Source organism: Macrotis lagotis, chromosome 1, assembly GCF_037893015.1.
Source record: "Macrotis lagotis isolate mMagLag1 chromosome 1, bilby.v1.9.chrom.fasta, whole genome shotgun sequence".
Lineage (NCBI taxonomy): Eukaryota > Metazoa > Chordata > Mammalia > Peramelemorphia > Peramelidae > Macrotis > Macrotis lagotis.
This window is the reverse complement of record NC_133658.1, coordinates 358,299,021-358,322,968: the sequence shown is the minus strand read 5'-3', so window position 1 is coordinate 358,322,968 and position 23,948 is coordinate 358,299,021. Positions and strand designations below refer to the sequence as shown.

Below are 23,948 nucleotides of genomic sequence, written 5' to 3'. Positions count from 1 at the left end.
AGACTATGTGGAGAGGAATGAGGAAGAAGGAAGAATTAAGTATCCATCAGCCCATCATTTAAGTACTTGTTATATGATGGGTACTGTGGATACAAACAAAAATCCCTGATCTCAAAAGGCTTGCATTCTATTGAGAGGACACATTAAAAGAGATATAGGATGAATAATAGATAATGAGAGGCATTATACTGTAGTAGAGAGCCAATGCAAGTCAGATCTTCCCTATGTGTGCCTGAAGCAGGATGAAAACTAGGGGTTGAAACTTTTGAAGGTCCTAAATTTAACAGAAATCTGTTCAGTGCAATTCCCTTGATTTCTAGATGAGGGAATCTGAGGTCCCAAGAGGTCAAGTAACTTGCCCAGGGTCACATTGAGTTGAGGTTAAAGAACCAGGAAGCCAGGGCATTTGAGGACACATCAATGTATAAATCCAACGATTATAATAGATTGACAGGAATTGGTATGAGGAGGAAGACTGAACCAAATATTGAATTTTGGGGGGAAGGGAAATGACTTGGATTTTAGTAATAGACAATTTCCACCATATAGATTGGAGAATAATAATAGATACGGATAGGGATAATAATCAGGGTGGAATGCCCTTTCGAGAAGGAAGAGTGATTAAGTGATGATAGATGAAGGGTGGGTTAGAAATGATAGAAACAGCAATTTGCCTACTTCTGGCCCATTGTCTACTGGGGGGGAGGTCCAGACTGAAAATGTCTGTGGTACTCAGTTGGGAAGACAGTTATGCAGGATCTTCTGGGGAAGTGGATGACATAAATTAGATATATCAGAAAATGGATGGAATATAGGGGAAAAAATCTAAGCTGAAGAGAACTTTGTTAAAAAATAGATTGGGAGATTCAAAGAACCCAATGGAAGAGAACAGGGACTCAGAAAAAGGGCTAAGGTGGAGATGATATTGGGAAATGGTATTTAGGGAAAGGGTTTTATTTGTGCCTAGGAAGCTGAGCCTGAATCATAGGGATGAGGAGAGGAAGTTTCTGTTTGCTAGCCATGGAGATGGGATGAACAACCATTTGGTTGGGGCTGTCACAAGGGTCCTGTGGTGGTAAAAAGTTATCCTCAGTTCTCTCTTCCTCAGCAAAGAAGGGAAATTGGGACTGGTATCAGAGGCACTATTCCTAAGAGATATTCTAAAGACACGAAAATTGGTGTCTGAGGCTTTGCTCTCTGAGAGTTCTGGACCTTTTCCCAGTCCATCATAGCATTGTCCAAATGATTGTCAAAGTGAGAGCAGAGTTGCTGGTGCTTCCAGGGCTGTAAACGGGTTGAGGGAAAAAGGGAAGAGGAGGTTAGAGTCCTTAGGCAGTGGTTCCAGGTTAGGGCATTCACTCACACTCAAAGAAGAAATCCCCTCCCCATTCCTTAGTGGGAGCTCCCAAAAGCGTTGTTCTTCTACCCTGGTGATATTTGATCCCATCAGCAAGCCTCCTCAGTGTGAATGTCTTCCCTAAGCACCATTTTCTCATCTATTAAATGAATCATTTGGAATAGGTCCATTTCAATTTCAGATTATAAAAAATGGAGATATATGGGATGGTTCAAAACAGTGATTTCTCCTCTTTATCTCCATTTTATTCTGCTGTCAGATCAGCACTGCTATCTCTGAAATGGTGCATTTATCCAAATGGATGAGTTTGATCAAGACAAATAGGCCTCAGTGTCTTCATTATAGGGAAGCTAAGGTATTTAAAATTTTTTTTTATTTAAGGCAATGTGGTTTGAGTGACTTAACCAAGGTCACACAACTAGGCAACTATTAAGTGTCTGGGGTTGGATTTGAACTCAGGTTCTCCTGACCCCAGGACCAGTGCTCTATCCACTGCACCACCTAGCTGCTCCCAGAAGCTAAGATTTTATTTTATTAAAGATATTATTTGACTTTTACAATTTTCCCCCCAATCTTACTTCCCTCCCCCACCCCCACCCCCCCACAGAAAGCAATCTGTCGATCCAAATTGTGTGATGAGAGAGAAATCATATCCTTAAAGAAGAGATGGGAGGGGTGGCTAGGTGGCGTAGTGGATAAAGCACCAGCCTTGGAGTCAGGAGTACCTGGGTTCAAATCCGGTCTCAGACACTTAATAATTACCTAGCTGTGTGGTCTTGAGCAAGCCACTTAACCCCATTTGCCTTGCAAAAAACCTTTAAAAAAAAGTCTAAGAGGTAACAAGATCAGACAAGATTTCTGTTTTTTTTCTAAATTAAATGGAATAGTCCTTGAACTTTGTTCAAACTCCATGGCTCTTTATCTAGCTACAGATGGCACTCTCCTTTGCAGACAGCCCAAAGTCGTTCCTGATTGTTGCACTGATGGAACCAGTGAGTCTATCAAGGTTGAACATCACCCCCATGTTGCTGTTAGGGTGTACAGTGTTTTTCTGGTTCTGCTCATCTCACTCAGCATCAGTTCATGCAAATCCCTCCAAGCTTCCCTGAAATCCCGTCCCTCCTGGTTTCTAATAGAACAATAGTGTTCCATGACATACATATACCACGGTTTGCTAAGCCATTCCCCTATTGAAGGACATTTACTTGATTTCCAATTCTTTGCCACCACAAACAGGGCTGCTATAAATATTTTTGTACAAGTGATGTTTTTACCCTTTTTCATCATCTCTTCAGGGTATAGACCCAGTAGTGGTATTGCTGGGTAAAAGGGTATGCTCATTTTTGTTGCCCTTTGGGTGTAGTTCTAAATTTCCAGAAAGTTTGGATGAGTTCACAGCTCCACCAACAGTGTAACAGTGTCCCAGATTTCCCACAACCCTTCCAACAATGATCATTACCCTTTCTGGTCATGTTGGCCAGTCTGAGAGGTGTGAAGTCCTACCTCAGAGAGAAGCTAAGCTATATTGGGGAATAGCTAGATGGCTCTGTGGGTAGAGTACTCAACCTAGAGTCAGGAAGATTGAATTCAAATCATCCTCAGATACTAGCTGTGTGACCCTGGGCAAGTCACTTAAGCCTATTTGATTCAGTTCCTTGTCTGTATAATGAACTGGGGAAGGAAACAGCAAAGCACTCTAGTAACTGCCAAGAAAACCCCAAACGAGTCATGGAAAGAAGAGCATTACTAAACAAAAAAAATCCATTTGTTGCAGGCAGTAAGTGGCTTAGGTAAAATTTTAACCAGAGCCTGTGGTTCCCAGCATGAGGCTAAGGGAAATCCTGCCTAGTCATTGCAGAATATTAACCAACCAGCAAACATTTATTCAGTGCCTTTTAATGTGCATGTCCTGTCCTATATGCTGGGAAGACTGAGATAAAAATTAAGCAGAGCCTGCCCTCAAAGAGCTTACATTCTAGAGTATTTGTGAAGAGAATAAATGTTGAAATGTGTTTTAGAGAGAGGGGACTAGCAATAGATAAGAAGTGGGTTAAAAAAGGTTTCCTCTAGGAGGGACTTTTTTCCTATCAAGGGTCATTTGAATATGACATCACTTGTGGGCCATACAAAATTCATCCCTAAAAACTCCTACTGTTATTGAATTTTTGACTCCTGCCTAGAGTTGCCCTGGTAGTGCCAAACCATATGATTTTCAAGGAACTTATATGGCCCTTGAGCCAGACATTCCTTGTCCCTGGATTACAATCTTGAAGAAAAGGAGGGATTGTGTTCAGGGAATATATTCCAGGTTATAATGGGATAAGTAATGCAAAAGCATGGATACAAAAGATGGTGTGTTGTATGTGTGAGGAACAACCAGAAGACCAATTTGGATCTGTAATAGTTCAGATGGAGGTGATGAGGATACTTCCTTGGATAATAGCTGTGAATGTATGAGAAAGGGACAATGTGAGTGGAAGGAATGACAAGATTAGTCAACTAATTGGATATGTGAAATTAGGAAGAATGAGATATTAAAGATAACATTAAAATTTTGAACCTAGGTGACTAGAAGTATAGTGGTATCCTTGACAGAATAGAAAAGGTCAAAAAGGTAGGTTTTGGGGGAGGAAATGAATTCTGTTTTATATAATTTGCATTTCAGTTGTCTATGATATATGCAGTTTGATATATCTAGTCAGTTGGTGATGGGAGATTGGAGCTTAGGAGAAAGTCAGGGCCTATTTATAAGCCCTTGACATGGAGATAATAATCTATGGGAGGTCATAAAGTGAGAGAATGTAGAAAGAAAGGATGGGTGTTGTTTCTATGGCACTCTCCAGTGTTGATAGAAAGGTTCTTGCATAACTTCCATTCCCACTGACTTCATTCTACTCCTTTCTGACATCAACAGACAGGACAGTGATTTCAGGACTCTGATATTTGTATTCCCCTACATATTTTTTCAAGTATTTTCATGTTCCTTGGTCCCTTAATTCACTTGTATTATAACATTTACTAAGCTTCTATTATATGTACCTGTGGTCAGGACTAGAGAGTTGAAATGAAAATTCTTGCCTTGTCCTCAAAGAGCTAGCTTACAAGCTAATGAAGGGAGGGTGGGGGTGGGTAGGAATCAGGTATGTACATTGATATTTATCTTATAAAACTGGCAGTGATAGAGGCAAAGGAGAGAACCAGACAATGTACTCTGAGAAAAATCTGATAAGTGAGAGATTATTTTCAGGTGGGAATGTGAAGAGGCTCCATGGAGAAACTATCCTCATTTGAAACTTGAAGAAAATGATTTCAGTAGATGGAAATGGCCTTTAGATTTGGCCTATATGAAATAGAAGGCAGAATAAGATAGGTAAAGATAGACTTGTAAAATGGGGCAGGGTGTTTTTTGTTACCCACCCATTCCCATCTCTTCCCCCGCCCAAATTTTACCAGTAAGGAAATAATGACAGCCTAAGTGAGTTGTCTGTAATCACACAGCAGAATCGGGCTTAGTATTCAGGACTTGGATATGTAATCACTGATTTGTCCTCATGAAATGAGGACCTGCTGATAATGTTTTTGTGATAATACAGATGAAAACAAATTCTTCCCAGAACCTCTTTTCCCCTCCATGCCTTTTACTCCAAATTGAAGGGGAGTGGGGAAGAGAATGAAAAAGGTTCTGAGGAGTCTTGTTTGACTCCTTTCTGCTGAGAAACCACAGACAGTTAAGCACTCTTTTTGAGCCTCCTGGAGAGCTGAATCCTCCCAGCCTTGGATTTTGGTCAGTGCCCTTTCACCCCATGGACAGAGTAGAGAGTTACAATGAAGAACAAAAGTTGGTTCCCTGAGAGTTTCAGTAAATAAAATGAGCTCCAGAAGGAAGGAGAACCGGTTGAGCTAGTCAGGTGGAAGAAATGGCAGGAACAGAGCCAGCAACACTCCCAAGGGTAGCCTGACTATTCTAGGGAGTGACTGTGACACCAGTGGTCCAGGGCCTGATTCCAGTCATTAGTCTAGTGACCAATTTAAAGAATTATTCATTATTCACAAGTAAAATCACATTGTTAAGAGTTAGAAGATTCAAATCTGGTCTCAGACACTTAATAATTACCTAGCTGTGTGGCCTTGGGCAAGCCACTTTAACCCCATCTGCCTTGCAAAAACCTAAAAAAAAAAAAAAAAAAAAAAGTTAGAAGAGACCAAGGATACTATCTTGTCTTCAAGTCACAAAGAAAAAATAGGCTAAGTTAAGTGACTTACCCAAGGTAATACAGCTAATAAGATTTCAGATTTGAATCTAGGTCTTCAGTCCACTATATTTTCTTTATACTTAATGAAGTTACCTTTCTGACTGGTGGACCAACTCTAAACAAAACACAGGTGCGGGGCAGGTTGCTGAACTTGAGGAGTTCTCTATCAGAAGAACTAGATTCCAGTCTCCTTTTCTCATTGATTTGTTGAAAATGATTTTTGGGGGCGCCTAGGTGGCACAGTGGATAAAGCACCGGCCCTGGAGACAGGAGTACCTGGATTCAAATCCAGCCTCAGACATTTAATAATTACCTAGCTGTGTGGCCTTGGGCAAGCCACTTAACCCCATTTGCCTTGCAAAAAAATGCCCCTAAAAATGATTTTGGTTCAGTCACTTTGCCTCCTTTGCTTCAATTTCCTCACCTGTACAGGGGGGACTTATATAATCACAAGAGCCTTCTTGTACTATGGGGCTGGCAGGAGGCAGAAGGATACAAATATCATGGAGGTGCTCTAGAATTTATATGGATATTTAAGGAAGCCAGTGATTTGATATGGGGCCCATGCCCTGCATGTGGTCAGCAGGGTTGAATCCCTGGGGCCCTTTGAGTGGGATGTGAATCTACAGGATCAGTTTGGTACCCTGCCAAAACCCTGTTCTCGCTGGCTCAGCTTGCACAAAATTTTCCCTCTGCAATTCTCTCCACTTGATATTCATCTTAGTCTCAGCCCAGTCTTGTGTTTTTTTTTTTGTATTTTTGATTCATTTTTTACATCTAGTTTCAGCTGTAATCTCCCCTTTATATTACCTTGCTGTCTACCTACTCCAAACCACAAAGAATGAAGGGTTATTGAGGAATGAGGCTATTGTTCAGGATGATGTAGTGAAGAGATCAGGGCCTTGTATGTAGCCAATTTCTTCCCTCTTCCTTGTGTAACTTTGCACTAACAGACCACTCTTTGGGGTTCATTTTTTCTCAGCTGTAAAATGAAAAAAATGAACGAAATGATGTCTAAGGTGCCCTCCACCTCTAAATCCAATGAGGTCATAATTTAGCCCAGTCCCCTTCATACCCCAGCTTATCTTTGCTCCCTTTCATCCTCTACCCCTAGTCCTAACTTTTTGTGGAGGGAATATGTGTTTGTATCTCTGTCAATAAGAATACTAATGTGTAATTTCTAGATCCAAAGCTGGAAGGGACCTCAAAGGCAACTCATTTAGTCTTCTTGCTTTATAAATGAAGTGATTAAGTCCAGAGAGGTTACATGGCATGTAACACAGGTTATATCCTAAGTGGTCTTCAAACCTAGATCCTCTTAATCTAGAATCAGTGTTCTTTCCATATTGCCTCCCTAATCATGTAGGTCTATCAGCTAATAATTAAACATTTATCATGTGCCAGACACCATGCTAAACATTGAGGATTAAAAAAAAGGCAAAGATGAGAGGTTAACATTTCATTTAAATGATTAAAATTAATTTCCTAATTAGGAGTTGGGAGCTTTTGGGGGCAGCTAGGTGGTGAAGAGGTTAGAGTGTTGGGCCTGGAGTCAGAAAGACTCATCTTCCTGAGTTTAAAATCCAGCCTCAGATATTTACTAACTGTGTCATACTAGACAAGTCACTTAATCCTTTTTGCCTCAGTTTTCTCATCTCTAAAATAAGCTGGAAAAGGAAATGGCAAACCACTCTGGCACCTTTGTGACCCCCAAAAGGGGTCATAAAGGACTGTACACAACTGAAAAAGGAGCCACTGAGGCTTTTGTAGTCTCAAACCTAGAGCTTCTGGTCCATAGCACCATCTTACACAAAAGATGTAAAGGGCATAAGAATCAATTCTCCTGCAGCCCTTGGAAACTGAACCACTGACTTCTAATATAGCCCTTAGCCAAGTACAATAATAGTCTATTGTTGGGATAAGGGTCTCCAGGTAGTGACAGGTGTTCACTTCTTTCTTCAGATTTCTGCTTTAACATTGATGGCGGAACTTCCCTGCCTAAACCTCCCTTCTCTTTTCCAGACATTCCACTCCTTACTCTTAACCCTCACCCAGGGAAGATAGAAACTGGCTTCCCTTGTTTTCTGTTCCATAAGCTCTAAAACATTTATTATATTTTTCTTCATGGTTTGTTTTGGTTTGTTTGTTTTGGAATGCTTTTATGCAATATTGAAAAGCCCTTGTTATTCAGTGATTTTTTTATTTGTTACGACTGTGATCTCATTTGGGTTTTCTAGGAAAGGCTTGTCATTTCCTTCTCCAGCTCATTCTATAGATGAGGAAACTGAAGCAAGCAGGTAAATGACTTGCCCAGGGTCACACAGCTAGAGAGAATCTATGGTCAAATTTGAACCCAGGGAGAGTCTTTTGACTTCAGACCTGGTGCTCTGTGCTCTATGGCTTCACCTAGTTGCTGGTCCTTTGAGTTTATTTCCTGGAGGCATTAGCCCATTTCAGTGATATGGTTATATAATGCAGGAGCTCTTTAGTGTCAGGTATAGAAATTGAACTGAGAACTCAGGAAATATTAGTTTGATGTCTCTCTAGCTCCATCTGTGGCAGATTGTAGTGGAAAGAACCTTAGATCTAAAATGAAGAGAGAGCCAATGCTCCTCTCCCAACTTCCTGGACCCAGGGTTCTTTCCATTAACTGTACTATCTGCTTCTCTTTAATCATAATGGAATAGCAGTCCAGCTGAAACTAATTAGTAAATGAATTCACAGCACATTATCGATCTAATTCTAGTCCTGGCTCTGCTACTGATTGTGTGTGACCTTAAACAAATTCCTTCTGCTTTCAATTTAATGAATTATTAAGAGTCTACCATGTGAAAGTCACTGTATTGGTCACAAGGGTTACAAAGAGAAAAACAAAATAGCCCTTGACCTCAGGGAGTTTACATTCTACTGAAAGTGAGGTGGTGGAAAATACTCAGCCAAGATAAATCTACATAATGTAATTTTTAGGGGAGAACATTAAGAACAGGAGCAGGGAAAAGAAAGGCCTTGGATGGAAGGTAGAACTGAGCCTTGACGCTCTGAATTAAGCTAAATCAAATATATTTGAGAAGAGAAGAGGAATGGGGATCATTCAGACATGATGTAGGAAGGATGAAATTCTGTGGAGAGGGAGCAACAAGTAGACTGGCACAGAGAGTACGTAAAGGAGAGTAGTATGAATTGGACAGCAAGGGAAAGGAAAAAGCTATATCATAAATCACTTGAAATGCCTGAAGAGATCTGGTATTTTATTCTAGAGACAATAGGGCACCACTGAAAATATTTAAAGTAGGGAAATGATATGATCAGATCTAAGTAAGAAATGGGAATGTATTGAGACCAATGAGGAGGATGTTTTTTATTTTTAAAATTTTTATTTTTTCAATTATATGTAAATATAGTTTTCTACATTAATTTTCTTAAGATTTTGAATTCCACATTTTTTAATTCCCTTCCTTCCCTGTCCCCTCTTGATGACAGCAAATAATCTGATATAGGCTATATATGTATATATATATATATATATATATATATATATATATATATATATATATACACAATCATGTTGAACATATTTCCATATTAGTAATATTGTGAAAGAAGAATCAGAACAAAAGGGAAAATTTGAGAAAGGAAAATATATATAAAACTAATTTTATTCGGACTTGAGTTATTTTTCTGCATGTGGATGGTATTTTCCATCACAAGTCTTTTAATAGTATTTTCCATCACAAGTCTTTTAGAATTGTCTTTGATCATTGCACTGCTGAGAACTATAACTATCATGGTTGATCATCATACAATGTTATTATTAATGTATAGTATATACTATCATACAACATTGCTATTAATGTTCTCCTGTTTCTGTTCTCTTCCCTCAGGATCCATTCACTTAAGTCATTTCAGAGGAGGGTATTTTAATTGTGTTAGGAGTAAGGTGAACTTGAACTAGGGTCAAAATTGTAAGAATCAAGAATTGGCAATAGTCAGATCAGCAAGGATTTAATAAGGGCTTATTCTTTTCTTGGCACTGTTCTAATGCTGGGAATACAAATATAATTAGAAATAAAGGCAATCCCTGTCCTCAAGGATCTTACATTCTAATGGAGGAATATAGCACATGAAAGAGAATTTAAAAGGGGATGGTTCTGAGTATGGTGGAAAAAGGTCAAGATGAATCAGGAGTGCATCCTGGAAAGGACTGAAGCCATGGTTGACCTGGACTTCCTTAAAATATTCTGGGAGGAACCAGCCAGTCAGGAGAAGGTACAGCAGTAGAGGATATATTCCCAATGTGAGACAGGAGAGATATGAAAGCAAAATTGACTCATTTGTATATGGAGGTTGAGGGAGAGCACTAGTTGGGGCTGATTCTGAGGTTGCAGACCTAAGTAACTAGAATAATGGTGGTGACCCTAACAGAAATAGGAAATTTGAAGGTAGGTTGGTTTTGAGGAAAACAAAATGAATTCCATTTTGGTTTGTTGAGTTTGATATGCCTACAGGACATCTAGGGGAACATATCTCAAAGGCCCATGGTAACATGAGTGGTTTGATAGCTAATGTGCTCATCTTGGAATAGACATTAGAGTCCACATCCCGTTTCAGACATTTAATAGTTGTGTGACCCTGGGCAAGTCACTTGATCTCTCTTAGCAGAAGTTTCTTCATCTGTAATGGGGATAACATTGGAGCCACATGCCTGTGAATACCAATGAAAATTATGGATATAAAGCACTTGCAAAACTTAATACTATATACATTGTAGTCATAATTAGTGAGAAGTAGCATGGTATAATAGATAGCTAGCCTTGAAGCTCACAGAGACTTGAATTCAAGTACTGTGACTGATACACACTGGCAAGTTACTTAACCTCCCAGTGCTCTAAGCTAGTGGTACCAGAGTTAGATCAGTACATAATAATCTCTGCAGGTCAATTGACTTAATATCTAATATCACCTGTTTTATTGTATTTTTTATTATGTTAAATATTTCCCAATTATATTTTAATTTGGTTCCTTTCCCCTACTCCACTGCATAATGGCTCCACCAGTCACTTCTATTCCAGACTATTCTCTAAACATAAAAATTGCAGAGAAGATTGCTGACTTCTTTGGGAGAAAAGACCTTCATTCCTTATAAGTTCTTATATTAGTAGCTTGCTGTAGTGTTGATTACTATTAGTATTATGAGACTAGAATTCAGGATGAAGCTTAGGATGGGTTGGATATATAAGGAGTATGGTGTCATCTGCCTAGAGATAATAATTAAATGAGATTCTAAGTTCACCAAAGGAGAGAATGTGAGAAGAGAACCCAGTATATTGTTTTGGGGAGTAACCACATCTAGTGGCAGAAGAAGGATGATCTAGGACAGGAAAGCAAGAATAGGAAGAAGAACCAGAAGAGAACAGTAAGTAGCACAGAAACCAAGACAAGAGATTTTAAGGGGAAATGGTGAGAACAGTGTTGAAAAGTACAGAGAGCTCAAGTAGTATGAGCACTGAGAAAAAGTCTATTGAATTGATCAAAAATTGTCAGTGACTTTGGAAAGAGTGATCTCAAACAAATCGAAGGATCAGAATTCAGAATGCAAAAGGTTGAGAAGAGAGAGATGAGGAAATGGAGAGAATGAGTGTAAACAGCTCTGTGTTGGACTGTGACTGTGAAAAGATATGTAAGTTAACTTGTGGAGATATGAAAATAAAGTTAAGTATGGGACTTTTTTTTTGGTTTTTGCTAGGCAATAGGGTTAAGTGGCTTGCCCAAGACCACACAGCTAGGTAATTATTAAGTGTCTGAGACCAGATTTGAACCCAGGTACCCCTGACTCCAGGGCTGGTACTTTATCCACTGCGCCACCTAGCCTCCCCTGGGATGTTTTTAAGGATAGGGGAGAGGCAGATTTATAGAAGGTAGATGAGGAAGAGGTGGTACAATGGATAGAGCTTGAACCTGGAGACAGGAGGACCTATGTTCAAAGCTGGCCTCAGATACTTATTAGCTATGTGACCCTGGGAAAATCATCTCAGTTTCCTCATCTGTAAAATGAGCTGCAGAAGGAAATGCTAAACAACTCTAGTATCTTTCTGAAGAAAACTCCAAATGGGGTCAAAAAGAGTCTGACACAACTGAAAGGACTGAACAACAACAAAGATTAGGGGATATTGAAGGTGAAAAAGGGAATGATCTAGAGAGCAAACTGTTGAAGGAGCTAGGAAAGGGATGGGGTCAAGAGCCTTCCTCTTATCAGAGGCTAGAACAAAGGAGAGATCAGGGGATGATATCAAGGGGTTGAAGTGTGGAATAGCCCTCAAAGATTCAGAAAATAGGAGGTGAAGTACTTACTGAGAGGGAGGAAGGAAGAGGTGGTGGAGGAGACTTGAAGACAGAAGAAAAAAATTTGGAACAGCTTGGAGAGGCTATCAGGAAAAAAAAAGAATTTGCCATGTGGTTAAGATCATTTGAAATTTGATCATTTCAGTCTACAGCAGAACAAGTCAGCATAACTATGATTTTCTCTTTGACTTTCAGCAGCATTCAATTAGGAATAAAGTTCAAGGATTGTAGTTTAGGTGTCCCTAGGCCAGCAGCTATTGGACAAGACAACAAAGAAATTAAGGACTGAGGACAGTGTTGAACTAGTCAAGCCTTAAAAAGGGCAGAGATAAGGAATTCTGAGGTTAGGGAGGGGCACAGTAACTGGAAGGTTAGGTTTAGGAATGATGACACAGAGGGAGTGATTGAGAGATAGGTGGTTGTTATCTAAGAAATTTCAGATTTCCAGATTTCAGGAGGCAAAAGAATTGTGGGTAATGGTGACTTTGAAGGTATGATCCTCTCTGTGAGTTGCTGAATTGGAGTGAAGGTCTCAGGAGTTGAGGAGGTTGATGATTTGGTATGGTAGACCCAATTGAAGGGTATTCCCTTGTGCATAGGTCTGCCATGGTGGAGAGAGAACATAGTCAGGAAGACAAGTTCAAAATTCTGCCTCAGAAACTGCTAGTTCTGTGATCCTATACAAATCACTTAATATCAGATTTTGTTTTTTTCTTTTTTGATATATTGTTTGATACTTTGAGACTCAAATGAGAGAATATCTATATGTTTTACAAACCTTAGAATTATTATTGTTATTTAAATACCCAAGAATGAAGTCAAAGTTTGGGGTGGAGTGGAAGACTTCCAGCCAGCTGATGAAGTCCTTGAGAAAGTAGGGATTATGATTTAGGGGATGGTTGAAGAATACAACCAGAACTATGTCCAGTTAATATAGAGTAAATATGGATATATGGAAAAAATCTCAGAGGTGTATCATTGTGATAGTAAAGGTAGAGCCCTTTTAAAACCCTTACCAATCTGGTTTTTTTCCCTTTCCCTTTCCCTTTCCTTACCTATTCTATGCTGAAAGGTCCAAAAGGTGAACACTCAGTAAAAAAGGAAGATAGTGCCATAAATAGAAGTGAATGAAAAACTGTTCATTGAAGAAAGGAATGGAGGCTGGATATGAGCAAACTCCCGCAGTGGGTAGTGGGGAGAGCAAGTCTTTTTATAGGGTATGGGATATAGGAGGCAGGGTGGTATGGTTTCTATAGGGTGTGGGAGCTGTTTGGGAATCTCCATGGAGGATGTGTTTTATTTGGGGGATCCCCAAGGTGTGATTGGGCATTGTTTGGAGTTTCTATGGAGGTTAGAATTTATGTCCTTAGGAAAGAATAATCAGTGGGACTCAATTGCTTAAGAATGAAACTCAAGTCTAGATCCAACATTCCAGCCTTTTTGTTTTAATTTTACTAAGGGGGGGGGGGGATTGGGTCAAAGTTTGGTGCTTTTAGAGCCACTTCTAGCTGAGTGGGGGAGTAATGATGTTATCAGATTCAACAAATGGCAAAGGGTGTTTGATATTCTTGGATCTGTTGATATCCTTGGAACCAAAGTAGCATCATGGATTTGGATATCTGAGATGTTACAGTGTTCATTGTCTTTTGAATGAAGAATGTAAGCATCTGGAACAAAGAAGGACCTAAGAAGAATATCAAAAAGACCATGATTAGTGGGGTTATTATGGGAAGGAGCCAAGGGAGTATGTGGGAAGACTGAAACCAAGTGGACTAGGTGTCAACTGATTTTTCCTTAATATGTGAGGCTCAGTAAGGTTTTTTTTTAGCAGTATCCCTAAGCAATCCAGACTGATTAATATAGCAAAGAGAAAACTAACGGTGGGGATAGGAACTGTAGGAGTGGTTTATTTTCTACATGGAAGGAATCACGAAAGTAAGAAAAAAAGGTGCCTGCTTGCTTTTGGAGAAGGAGAAGACAACCATTCTGCTTGTAGCTTGTTTGGTTGCCTGCTTAGCCTCCTCATTCCCAGTTGCCATAGAGGTAGACATATACTGATGATCCTTACAGTATATCACTGCCAAAGGAGAGGAGGAGGATGCAGCAGAGGAGTTTAAGGATTAGGTCAGCATTAGTTATAGGAGAGCCTTTAGAAGTGAGAAAACTCCTTTCTGCCCAGATAGAGGCATGAGAATGTAAAATATTAAAAGCATATTGAGAAGCTGTATAGATGTTAATCTATGTCTCCTTTGCAAGAGTGTGGGCTGGAATTAAGGCAATGAGTTCTGCTCTCTGAGAGGAGTCTGTGGAGGGAGAGAGCTTGACTCAATGAGAGAGAGGTGGAGGAAACAATAGCATACCCTACTATCTGCTTCCCCTTTACAACTGAGAAACTCCCATTGATGAACCAGGCATCATCATGGTTTGGGAAGGGGATGTCGGAAATATGAGGGAAGGGCATAAGATCAGAGAGGACTTTGAGATGAATGTGAGGGGAAGAAATCAGAGGGTAGTGGGAGAGGAGTGGCAGGATTAAGAATTGTATTTCTAGCCAGAGAGATGTAAGGGCTACTTAGGAGGGCCAGGTGGGCATGGTATAGCTGGGAGGGATGAAGAAAGCATTCAACTTGATTATTAATAGGGTCTATTATGGAGTGGGAGGAATATACAGTCATGGGCATGAGAGTACATTAATTTCTGGGCTTCTTTGGCCAAAAGGACAGCGGCTACCAGGGCATGCAAACAGGTTGGTCAGCCCCCAGCCATTGGGTCAAGTTGCTTAGAAAGGTTTGCAACCACCTTCAGATCCCATCCAGGCTTTGACCAAGAAGACTCATTGTCTCTTAAGAATAAAGCAGGAGGGGCAGCTAGGTGGCTTAGTGGATAAAGCACTGGCCCTGGAGTCAGGAGTACCTGGGTTCAAATCTGGTCTCAGACAATAATTACCTAGCTGTGTGGCCTTGGGCAAGCCACTTAACCCTATTGCCTTGCAAAAACCTAAAAAAATAAAAAATAAAAAAATAAAGCAGGAAGGACTTATTAAGATCAGGGGCCTCCCTGAGCTTGTAAAAAAGAGGAGGAGATGATAATACCAGGGGGTAATGATTCAGAAAGTTTCCTGAGATATTTCAGAGTTTGATTAGAGCCTCAAAGTTGAGAATTTAGTTCCAGAAGTATCCAGTAAAGCCAAGGAAGGACAAGAGTTCTTGTTTAATCAGGTGAATGGGCATAGAAGAGAGAAATTCTGGCTTCTCTTGAGTCATGAATTTCTCAGAACTGGTGAATTTGAAACCTAGATAGGCTACAGATGGGAGGGCGAACTGGGCTTTATCTTCAGATACTTGATCACCCTTATCAGCCAAGAAATTAAGGAGATCAGCAGTATTCTTTTGGGAGGATTCAAAATCTGGACTTCATAAAAGTAAATCATCCACATATTGGAGAAGAGTAGAGGCGGGGGGGGGGGGGGGGGGGGGGGAAGGTTAACACCCAGAAGATCTTGGGCCAGTGGACAAAAGAATTGTATTTGGATAAAAGGTGTTTGGACAGAAAGATGTGGGCTGTCTCTAAAACCTTGAGGGAGGGCTGTCCAAGTTAGTTGTTGAGACTTTTGGGTGTCAAGGTCAGTCCAGGTAAAGGTAAAAAGATCTTGGGAATCTAGAAGGAGTGGCACAGTAAAGAAGACATCTTTAAGATCTAAGACTGAGTACAGTGTGGTAGAAGAAGGAATGAGGGGAAAGGAGTGTCTATGGGGATGTAGAGGGATAATTACAGCCTGCTTTAGAAGTCATGGGCTTGAGGCCCCCAAGACCCACAAGAGGGATAGGATATTGAGGTCTGCTAGGGAAGGAGGCGAGTCCTTCAGCTCAATGAGATTTGGCACATGATGAGAAGCAAATATAGGGACAGGGTTTATAGGAAGATATGGGAGAGTGGAAGTATCATGAGTGGAGAGTCAGAAAATGAAAGAAGGAACAATTGAAGTATCCCTGAAATTAGGGGGCACAGAATGTTTTAAGTTGGAGGAATGAACCCAATAGTTTAGGATAGTGAGGATGACTTGATAGGAATCAGTCCCCTTGGGACTGAGGCTTTTTAGTTTGTTCAGGAAGGAGTCTCAGTAGAACTCAATCACCAGGTTTGAGGGGAGTTACGGCTGTAAGTATGGAGGTGGGAGGGGGAAGAGTTCTATCAGCATGTTCCCTCCAGAGATGCCTTGTGAACATAAGGGTGGTAATGTAGTCCCCATAGAGGGACCAGGTTAAGGTAGGAAGTTGCCAAGGAGGAAAGGATGTTCATATATATAGGTTCAAAGGGGTTCACCCTAGGGGTGGCTTGAATTCTGGAAGAGAGAAGGGAAACCGTTCTGATCATATCTCCAAAGATAATTTAATTAAATGTTTATTTATTTCTTTATTAAATGTGTTTTTAAGATGGAATTTCCCTCTTCCACTTTGCCTGAGGACTGTGGCCTATATGGTATGGAGATGCCAGGTTATTCCAAGGGATTGAGAGAGGAACTGAGTGACCTTAGAAATGAAGGCAGGGCCATTGTCTTATTGCAGTGAGGTTGGAAGGCCAAAACAAGGGATCGGATGGTTTAACAGGACCTTAGGGACCTCCAAGACTTTTTCAGTTGTGGTAGAAAAATCTTCTATCAAACATGAAAGGGCAACCACTGGTGACGCCAGGAGGACTTTATGCTTCTGTACTGGAGGCATGTGAGTGAAATCAATTTGCCAAGTCTTAGCCTACAGGCTTGATGGGTTGGGGAAGGGGGGGAGGAATGAAGATCCCCTAAAAGTGAGGTAGGGTTATAGATAAGCCAGTCTCTGTTAAATTTCAGGAGGGTATCAGAGCAGAAGAACTAATCAGTGGGAATCTATTTGATTCAGATTTTTGTTAGGCACATCCCAGTGGAGATTCTGGGATGGTTTTGGAATGTAAGGTTCCCATGAAGACTGGGAGAGGTGAAGATCCACAGAGTAGCCCAGTTGCTATAACTAAGATCCTCACAGGGGGCGGCCCCACTTACTGAGTCCTTTAGTTTTGGTTTAAACAGAGAAAGAAAGAGGCATCCCAGTTCTGTTTCTCTGTTTCAAGTCAGTTCCCCACCTAGCTAGGAGTTTAGAAAGGAATACTTAGGGGTCCTGGCAAGAAGAAGTGGGGGGAGTGCCTGGGAAGGAGTCTTACCTCTCAGATTAGCCCCCTCTTCTGAAGTGACCGGCTGAGTGGAAAGGGTCCAGGATCCCAGAAAATGTAACAAGCTACAGCACCGGTCTGCGTTTAATAAGATAGATTTCATGTAAAATCTTTTCTTTGGTACAAAAAAACAGCACCACAAGTGCATCCCTTCCATCTTGAAAAGGGTTATCGAAGGGATTGAGTGTGGCCCATCACAGTAGATGTTCAAAAGTTGACTGTTGAATTGGTTATAGATTGCCCTAGGGTTATTCTCTGCTTCCTGCGCTGACTCGGATCAGCTTGCCAAACCACTTCTTTCCTGGAGCGAGGCCTGTGGGTGGACTACAGTTCCCAGTACGCACTAGCACCCTCTGACCTAAGCAGTGTGAAGGACTACAGCTCCCGGCATCCAATGCGGCCCCGGCGCGTAATAGACCTTTCTCCCGCGGTACAACGAGGGCCCGCGACTCTCCAAGTGGGCGGTGCAGATGGCGCGGGTGGTGCCGGGAGTTGGGGTCCGCGTCGGGTCGCCTAGACGCCGCGGGGGCCTGTGGGAGGTGGCGAGTACAGGCCCCGCCGAGGGAGGAGGCGTCAGTGCGGCCTGAGCCGGGGAGCTGAGACCGCGACTTCGCCCGGGCTTCCCGAGCGGCGGCGGCGGCGGCGGAGGGGACCGGGCCCGGGCGGGTGGCGGCACCATGTCGGTGTTCGGGAAGCTGTTTGGGAGCGGCGGGGGTAAGTCCGGGGGCAAGGGCGGCCCGACCCCGCAGGAGGCGATCCAGCGGCTGCGGGACACGGAGGAGATGCTGAGCAAGAAGCAGGAGTTCCTGGAGAAGAAGATCGAGCAGGAGCTGGCGGCGGCCAAGAAGCACGGCACCAAGAACAAGCGAGGTGAGCCCGCGCCCGGGAAGCCGGGGGGCCCCGCCGGCCCCGCCCCGCCCCGCCCCGCCCGGCCGCCGCGCACCTGTGGCGCCCCCTTTATCCCTCGGCGTCCCGGCCCCCGCCCCCGCTGTGGCCCTCACGCGCCCCCCGCCCCGCTGCCCTCCGCCACTTGGCCGGACGCCCCCCCCCCGCGCCCCCCGCGCCCCTCCCCTGCTGCCCCACAACTTCCCCGGCCCGGAGCCGCGTGGAGAAAGTCCCCCGTGACTCAGGCCGGGCCGCCGCGCGCCTCCCACTTGCTGACGTGCCCGGAGCCTCGCCCGCGCCCACTCCCTCCCTCCCCGGCCAGGAAGTGGCTTGTTCTGGGGCCCCTGGGGAGCCCCTCCTCGCCCACCTCCCCTTACTCCCGGCCGAGGGCGGCCCGGGTCCAGCCCGAGCCCCTGTGGTCGGGGAGAAGTCTGCCGACCGATGACCTTCTGCCGCCCCTAACCTTCCTCTTTTCTTTTGCCAGACCAGTAGGTTCCAGTATGCTCTGCTTGTAATTGTGGGGTCATTTTTCCAGCAGATGCTGGCATTTGCTAGGAGAGATCGGTTTGCTTCATTTTTGATAGGATAGGGCAGATGGACAGAGGGTTTCTGTGATCGGTGGGTCTAGAAAATGGCAGTGGAACCAGGGCAGCTTTGGGCAGTTTGGCGATTTTTTGGATGAGTATCCAGAACTCTTGGAGGATGGTCAAGTGGCATTTAAAAGGGCAGCCTGATTGGGCTGAACCTGCACTTCATAAATTTCTCTTCCTCTTATGACATATCCTATGCGGGGTGAGGAGAGCTACAAATGTACAAAGTCTTCTTTATATGATCCTTGGGTCTCTATTGCTTCACTACTCCGGGCATCATCAGACTGCTAACCACCCACCTAGGCATGGCATAACACTGTACCGAGTGTGCTATAAATAAAGTAGGAACCAGGTCCCTGCCCTTAAGACAGTCTTCTGACTGTGGAGCTGAGGGGAATACACTCAAATAAATATCATTGAAATATAAATTAACTGCTAATACTCCATTATCCCAGAGTTAATTATGGCATGATAAATTGGGGGTATGGGTCAAAAGGTTTGAATCCAATATTTCATTTCCAAACTTTAGTGTCATTTATTAATTTAGACATACTTATTAACACAGAACTGCAAGGCCTTGTGCTAGGTGCTGGGAGGTGTAAAGATGAAGAGCAGGTCTTTACCATTTGGATCTCAGAGTCTATTTTAATAGTTTAAATCATTTTTGGTGGGGGGAGTTGATGAGGCTTTTTCTTAGAATTCTCTGATTCTACTTATTTGTGGGTTCCCCAAGACAAATTGTCCAAGCAGACAGTTTTCTTCAGTGAGACCTATATAGAAAAATGAGTTGTGGTTTGGCAAAAAATGGAACAAAATGAATTTATTTTTGTGTTTTGGCAGATTTTTGACATTTACAGACTGTGAACATCTTTATTGATTTTCTCCTTGTGAGAGTCAGCATGAAAGAAGCTTAAATCATGTAATAGAAATAGCACCTATAGGGGTGGCTAGGTGGCATAGTGGATAAAGCACTGGCCTTGGAGTCAGGAGTACCTGGGTTCAAATCTGGTCTCCTACACTTAATAATTACCTATCCCTGTGGCCTTGGGCAAGCCTCTTAACTCCATTTGCCTTGCAAAAATCTAAAAAAAAAAAAAAGTGAACATAGAAATAGCACCTGTATTAGACTCAAAGGTCCTAGGTTTGAATCTCAGTTTCCTCCTTCATCTTTCAGGTCTGGGTTCCCTTAAGGTCCTTCTGGTTCTCAATCCTGTGATCATGATAGTAGCATCTAGTGAAGATTCTTTTATTTTTGTAAAATTTTATTTATTTAAGCCAATGGGCTTAAGTGACTTGCCTAAGGTCATATAGCTAAGCAAATTTGAACTCAGGTCCTCCTAATTCCAGGACCAGTGCTCTGTCCACTGCACCATCTAGCTGCCCCCAGATTCATTTATTTTTAAGATCTATCACAAAAAAAGGATAGGATTTTCTAGAAAGATTGTATTTTTAACAAAACATGGAAAAGTATTACTTTGTAAAAAATTGGAAATTGGGAACTGACCATTTATGTTATGAATTTTTTAATATATATATACATATGTACATATGTATATATTATATGTATATATTTATATATCTATATTTTTTAAAGTTAAACCTCCAGTTTTCATCATCTAACCTCCTCCATTTCCATTTTAACTATAGAGCCTGAGTGCTGATATTATTTCTCTTAGATCAATGGTTGTGAAGCAGAATATGAGTCGTTTTATGAGTTAATTTAGGTTAAATGAACAACGCCTAATAGGATATATAGAAATCTGTCTGTAGTGGGAACTCTGCTACCATCAAATCATAATTATTGTTAGAATTGGTACTTTTCTCATATTTATTAAAGTCACTCTAAACGTTTTATTGTGGGAGGATGTCTTAACGAGTTAAATTTATTGCTATTGAGGAGTCCCTGTTCTCTGATAGAGGCATTAAATTGAAAAACACTTGTATCTTATTGGTTTATGTGCTTGTAGATTCTTCTCTCTGAGAGCACCACTTATGGAAAACTAGAATATCAAGGAAATTGTTCAACAGAAAGGAGAGTCCTGCCTGGGTCATGCTTAAATTTCATGTTTGAACCATTCAGTACATAGTATGGAATCTAGTTTCTTTTTTTTTAAGACCACAAGAATGAAAGATTCTGGAATTTCAGGGAGATTTTGGATACACAGATGCCTAATTGAATGTTTTTGTTTTATTAACTCTGTCCCTTTTGCATCTTGTTTGGCAGTTAGATTAAATATTTGAGTAATGATTGCAAAAGTATGTTCACAGATTGAGCTCAAGATGGATTTTGCTTAGGCCCCTTCCAACTCTTATTCTATGATTCTAGAACTTCTAAGCATGAGAAATTCTGAGCTGAATTCCTTTGCTACAGGAGAGATAGTTTTTAGGGGTGTGAAGAAGGGAACTATACAATATTCCTTAAGTAGAGAAGTGCAGGTTTAGTATTTCTTAGTCAAAAACATCTTTCATAGCTTTGTGCAGTGGCAGTATTGTAGCCACTGAGGTTGATCCAAGGTGCTATTATTGCTAATTGAAACTTTTCCCAATACCCTACCGTGATGACTTGAAATATAATTGGCATTGGCAATTTTTGACAGTCTCTAAGGAGACTGAGTTATTCTTGTATAAAAAAGTAGTACTCCAGGTGGTGCAGTGGACCAGCCCTGGAATCAGGAGTACCTGAGTTCAAATCTGGTCTCAGACACTTAATACTTCCCTAGCTGTGTGGCCTTGGGCAAGCCACTTAACCCCATTTGCCTTGCAAAATCCTAAAAAAAAAAAAAGGCACTCCTAAGATTGTTTTACATTACCATCCAATTTCTAATTCTTTTTTCTAAAGATTTATGTTTGGTGTTTTGTTGTCACAAAATTAACTTATAGGATAAGATTACTTGAAAGAAAAAAAAATCTATCACATTTACAGTGTTCCAAAGGATAAAGGGAAAGGCAGGTAGTATGGGAGGAGTAGAGTTGCTACAGATTTTTAGCAGTTCTTTCAGGGATATAGAAATTTGTGAAAGATTGGTTCTTTTGCCCAGAAATAATTTGTCATTATGTGTCATTGCTTTTTTTAAAATATTTTTTGAAATTATTTATTTTATTTAATTTTGAATTTTACATTTTTCCCCCTAATCTTGCTGCCCCCCCCACAGAAGGCAGTCTTTTAGTCTTACTGCTTTTTGTTTTAAGTAATAATTCTGATATTGGTCATCATGCCGAGAGTCAGTGTTTAATCTAGAGAGACAAACATACCAGAGATAATGAATTTGAACAACATATCTTAAAATAAGGATACCCAGTTGGGCCTATTTTTAATGTCTTCTCCAGAAATTGACTCAAGACCATATGAGTTAGTTGTCATGAATGAGCTAGCTCTCTGCACAGCATCCTCAGTAGGTTGTACTGGGTCTGGGCACTCAGTAAATGAATTTAGGAACTTCTGTCCTAAAAGACAAATTTTTAAAATGTCCAACCTCTCTATGTGTGGGTGCCAGTTATGATTTTGAAAGCCATCTACAGCTTTTTCTACTACAAATGTTCAATTGTCCAAATCTGAGGTTACTTTTCTCCAGGCTGGTAAGTGGGAGCCAGCTCTAGGCAAAGACTGGCTTTAGAAGAATGAATGTGTGCTCAGTGGTTGTATATTTTGCTATGCAAAGTGGAATGAGAAGTTGAAGAGTGAACTATTCACTTCTTCACTCCTTTTCTATGGCAAAATCAAGAACATTAATGAAAGTATACTAGTTTGGGGAGGAGAGGGATTATTAGTTCTTTAAATCAGGACCTGGTGTAAAATGGACTTTTAGTACCAACTAACTTTGAACTTTTTTTCCATTAAGAACTCTGTTAACTGGTTTCTAGAAAGCTAGTGAAGCCTCCTTGATGGCAGAATGGCAGTTCCTTTGTTGGCTTCCAGAACTTCAGAGAATAATTTGATTTCTTTGTCATGTCACAGAAGCATCTTAACCTCTGAAGTTCTCACCCTATCCCTGGACTTCTCATACTCTGCCTTTGCAAGTCTCTTCCTCTGATTGGATGGTTCTTCCCAGATTTTCTGTTTTAAGTAGTTTGCCCAGGCCAGCATTTGTCTTCATTCCTCTCCAGGCTCCAGTCCTTTGACACTCCAGACTGTCTCTATCATCCCCCTTCTGGTTTCTTTCTCCACTCTGCCCTCCTTCCAGCTTCCTTTTATGAGTTGTCTTCCTCCATTAGAATGTAAACTCTTGAGTACAGGGACCCTTTTTCCTTTCCTTTTATATTCCCAAAAGAATAGTTCCTGGCCTTTTGGTTTAATGCTTGTTGACTGGATATGATCACCAAGGTAGATCAGGGTCTCAGACTGAGAGGGGTGGGAGGAGAATGGAGGTGGTACGGAGGCTGCTCCTGGAAAGGGGAGAGTGGAACAGTAGACTCAAAATCCAGTCTCCTTATAGGATTTCCCAGGAGGTGTGAATAGCCAGGGATTTGTGTGGAAATAAAAATGTGTTACTAAAGCAGTGTTTTTTGCATTTAGATTCTGTGATGGTTACATGCTAGAGGATTTATTGTAAGACATTTCGTTAGAATCATTAAAATTAACAGCATTGCATAGTAAATGGTGTTTAAACCTAAGGGGAGTTTAAAATAATATCTTTGAATATGAAACACTGTTGGTAGACCCCCTCTGAGACTTTCAGTTTGTCATGATTGTAATTTTTCTCATTTTGTAGGTAGTCTTAAGATATGAAAGTGGATATAGGGTGAGCTAGACAAGGTAGAATTTAGAAATCTAGACTCAGGAGTAATGTGGCTCAAGTTCTTTGGGAAGGTAAAGGTATGAAACTATCCCTGGACACAGCCTCTACTCCCAGATCAGATAACACCCTGGGTTTCTCTGAGGAGTTTAGGGGCAAGAGTCTCTTTAAATCATAAGGTCTTCTAAGGGGCCTGATCCTGAGAGAGGTAGATGTATAATAGAAAGTGGGCTGAACTTGGGAGTCAGGAAGTTTTGTCTGAATCAAAGCTCAGATATGAGTTGTGTGATCCTTAGGAAGTCATTTGACTATTTTGGAAGATCAGATTTTTCCTTTGTAAAATGGGTATAACAACCTTATGTTGTATGCTGCTTGCAGATACAGGGAATATTTTTTTTTTGTCTTTATATTCCTATCACCTAGCACAATGCCTTGCCCTTGGCAGATGCTTAAAAATGTTTGTTGAATTACATTTAACAGTAGTTTCATTGAATAAGATGTGCAACAACAGACTGAAAACCATGGAATCTTGGTGTCTTCTCCCTTTTCTGCCACTGTGTCACCATTCAAAAGTGGAAATGCCACAAAG

The 23,948-nt window shown here is 41.4% G+C and overlaps 1 protein-coding gene, 1 long non-coding RNA gene and 1 other non-coding gene across 3 annotated transcripts in view; 2 read left to right on the top strand and 1 right to left on the bottom strand.

Annotated features, from left to right (window-relative positions):
* LOC141505882 (uncharacterized) overlaps positions 1-18,122 on the bottom strand; it is a 35,931-nt gene extending 17,809 nt beyond the window's left edge. Inside the window, exon 1 of the long non-coding RNA XR_012473719.1 lies at positions 17,143-18,122. This is a non-coding gene — a long non-coding RNA (uncharacterized LOC141505882). The remainder of the gene's footprint in view (positions 1-17,142) is intronic.
* The window catches only part of CHMP4B (charged multivesicular body protein 4B), a 57,940-nt gene continuing 51,561 nt past the window's right edge, over positions 17,570-23,948 (top strand). The window contains exon 1 of the mRNA XM_074212148.1: positions 17,570-18,021. Coding sequence (XP_074068249.1) covers positions 17,829-18,021 — 193 coding nt within the window. The 5' untranslated portion in view covers positions 17,570-17,828. The remainder of the gene's footprint in view (positions 18,022-23,948) is intronic.
* On the top strand, positions 21,096-21,235 carry LOC141510288 (U4 spliceosomal RNA). Its single transcript, XR_012474799.1, has one exon. It is a non-coding gene; the product is annotated as a U4 spliceosomal RNA (small nuclear RNA).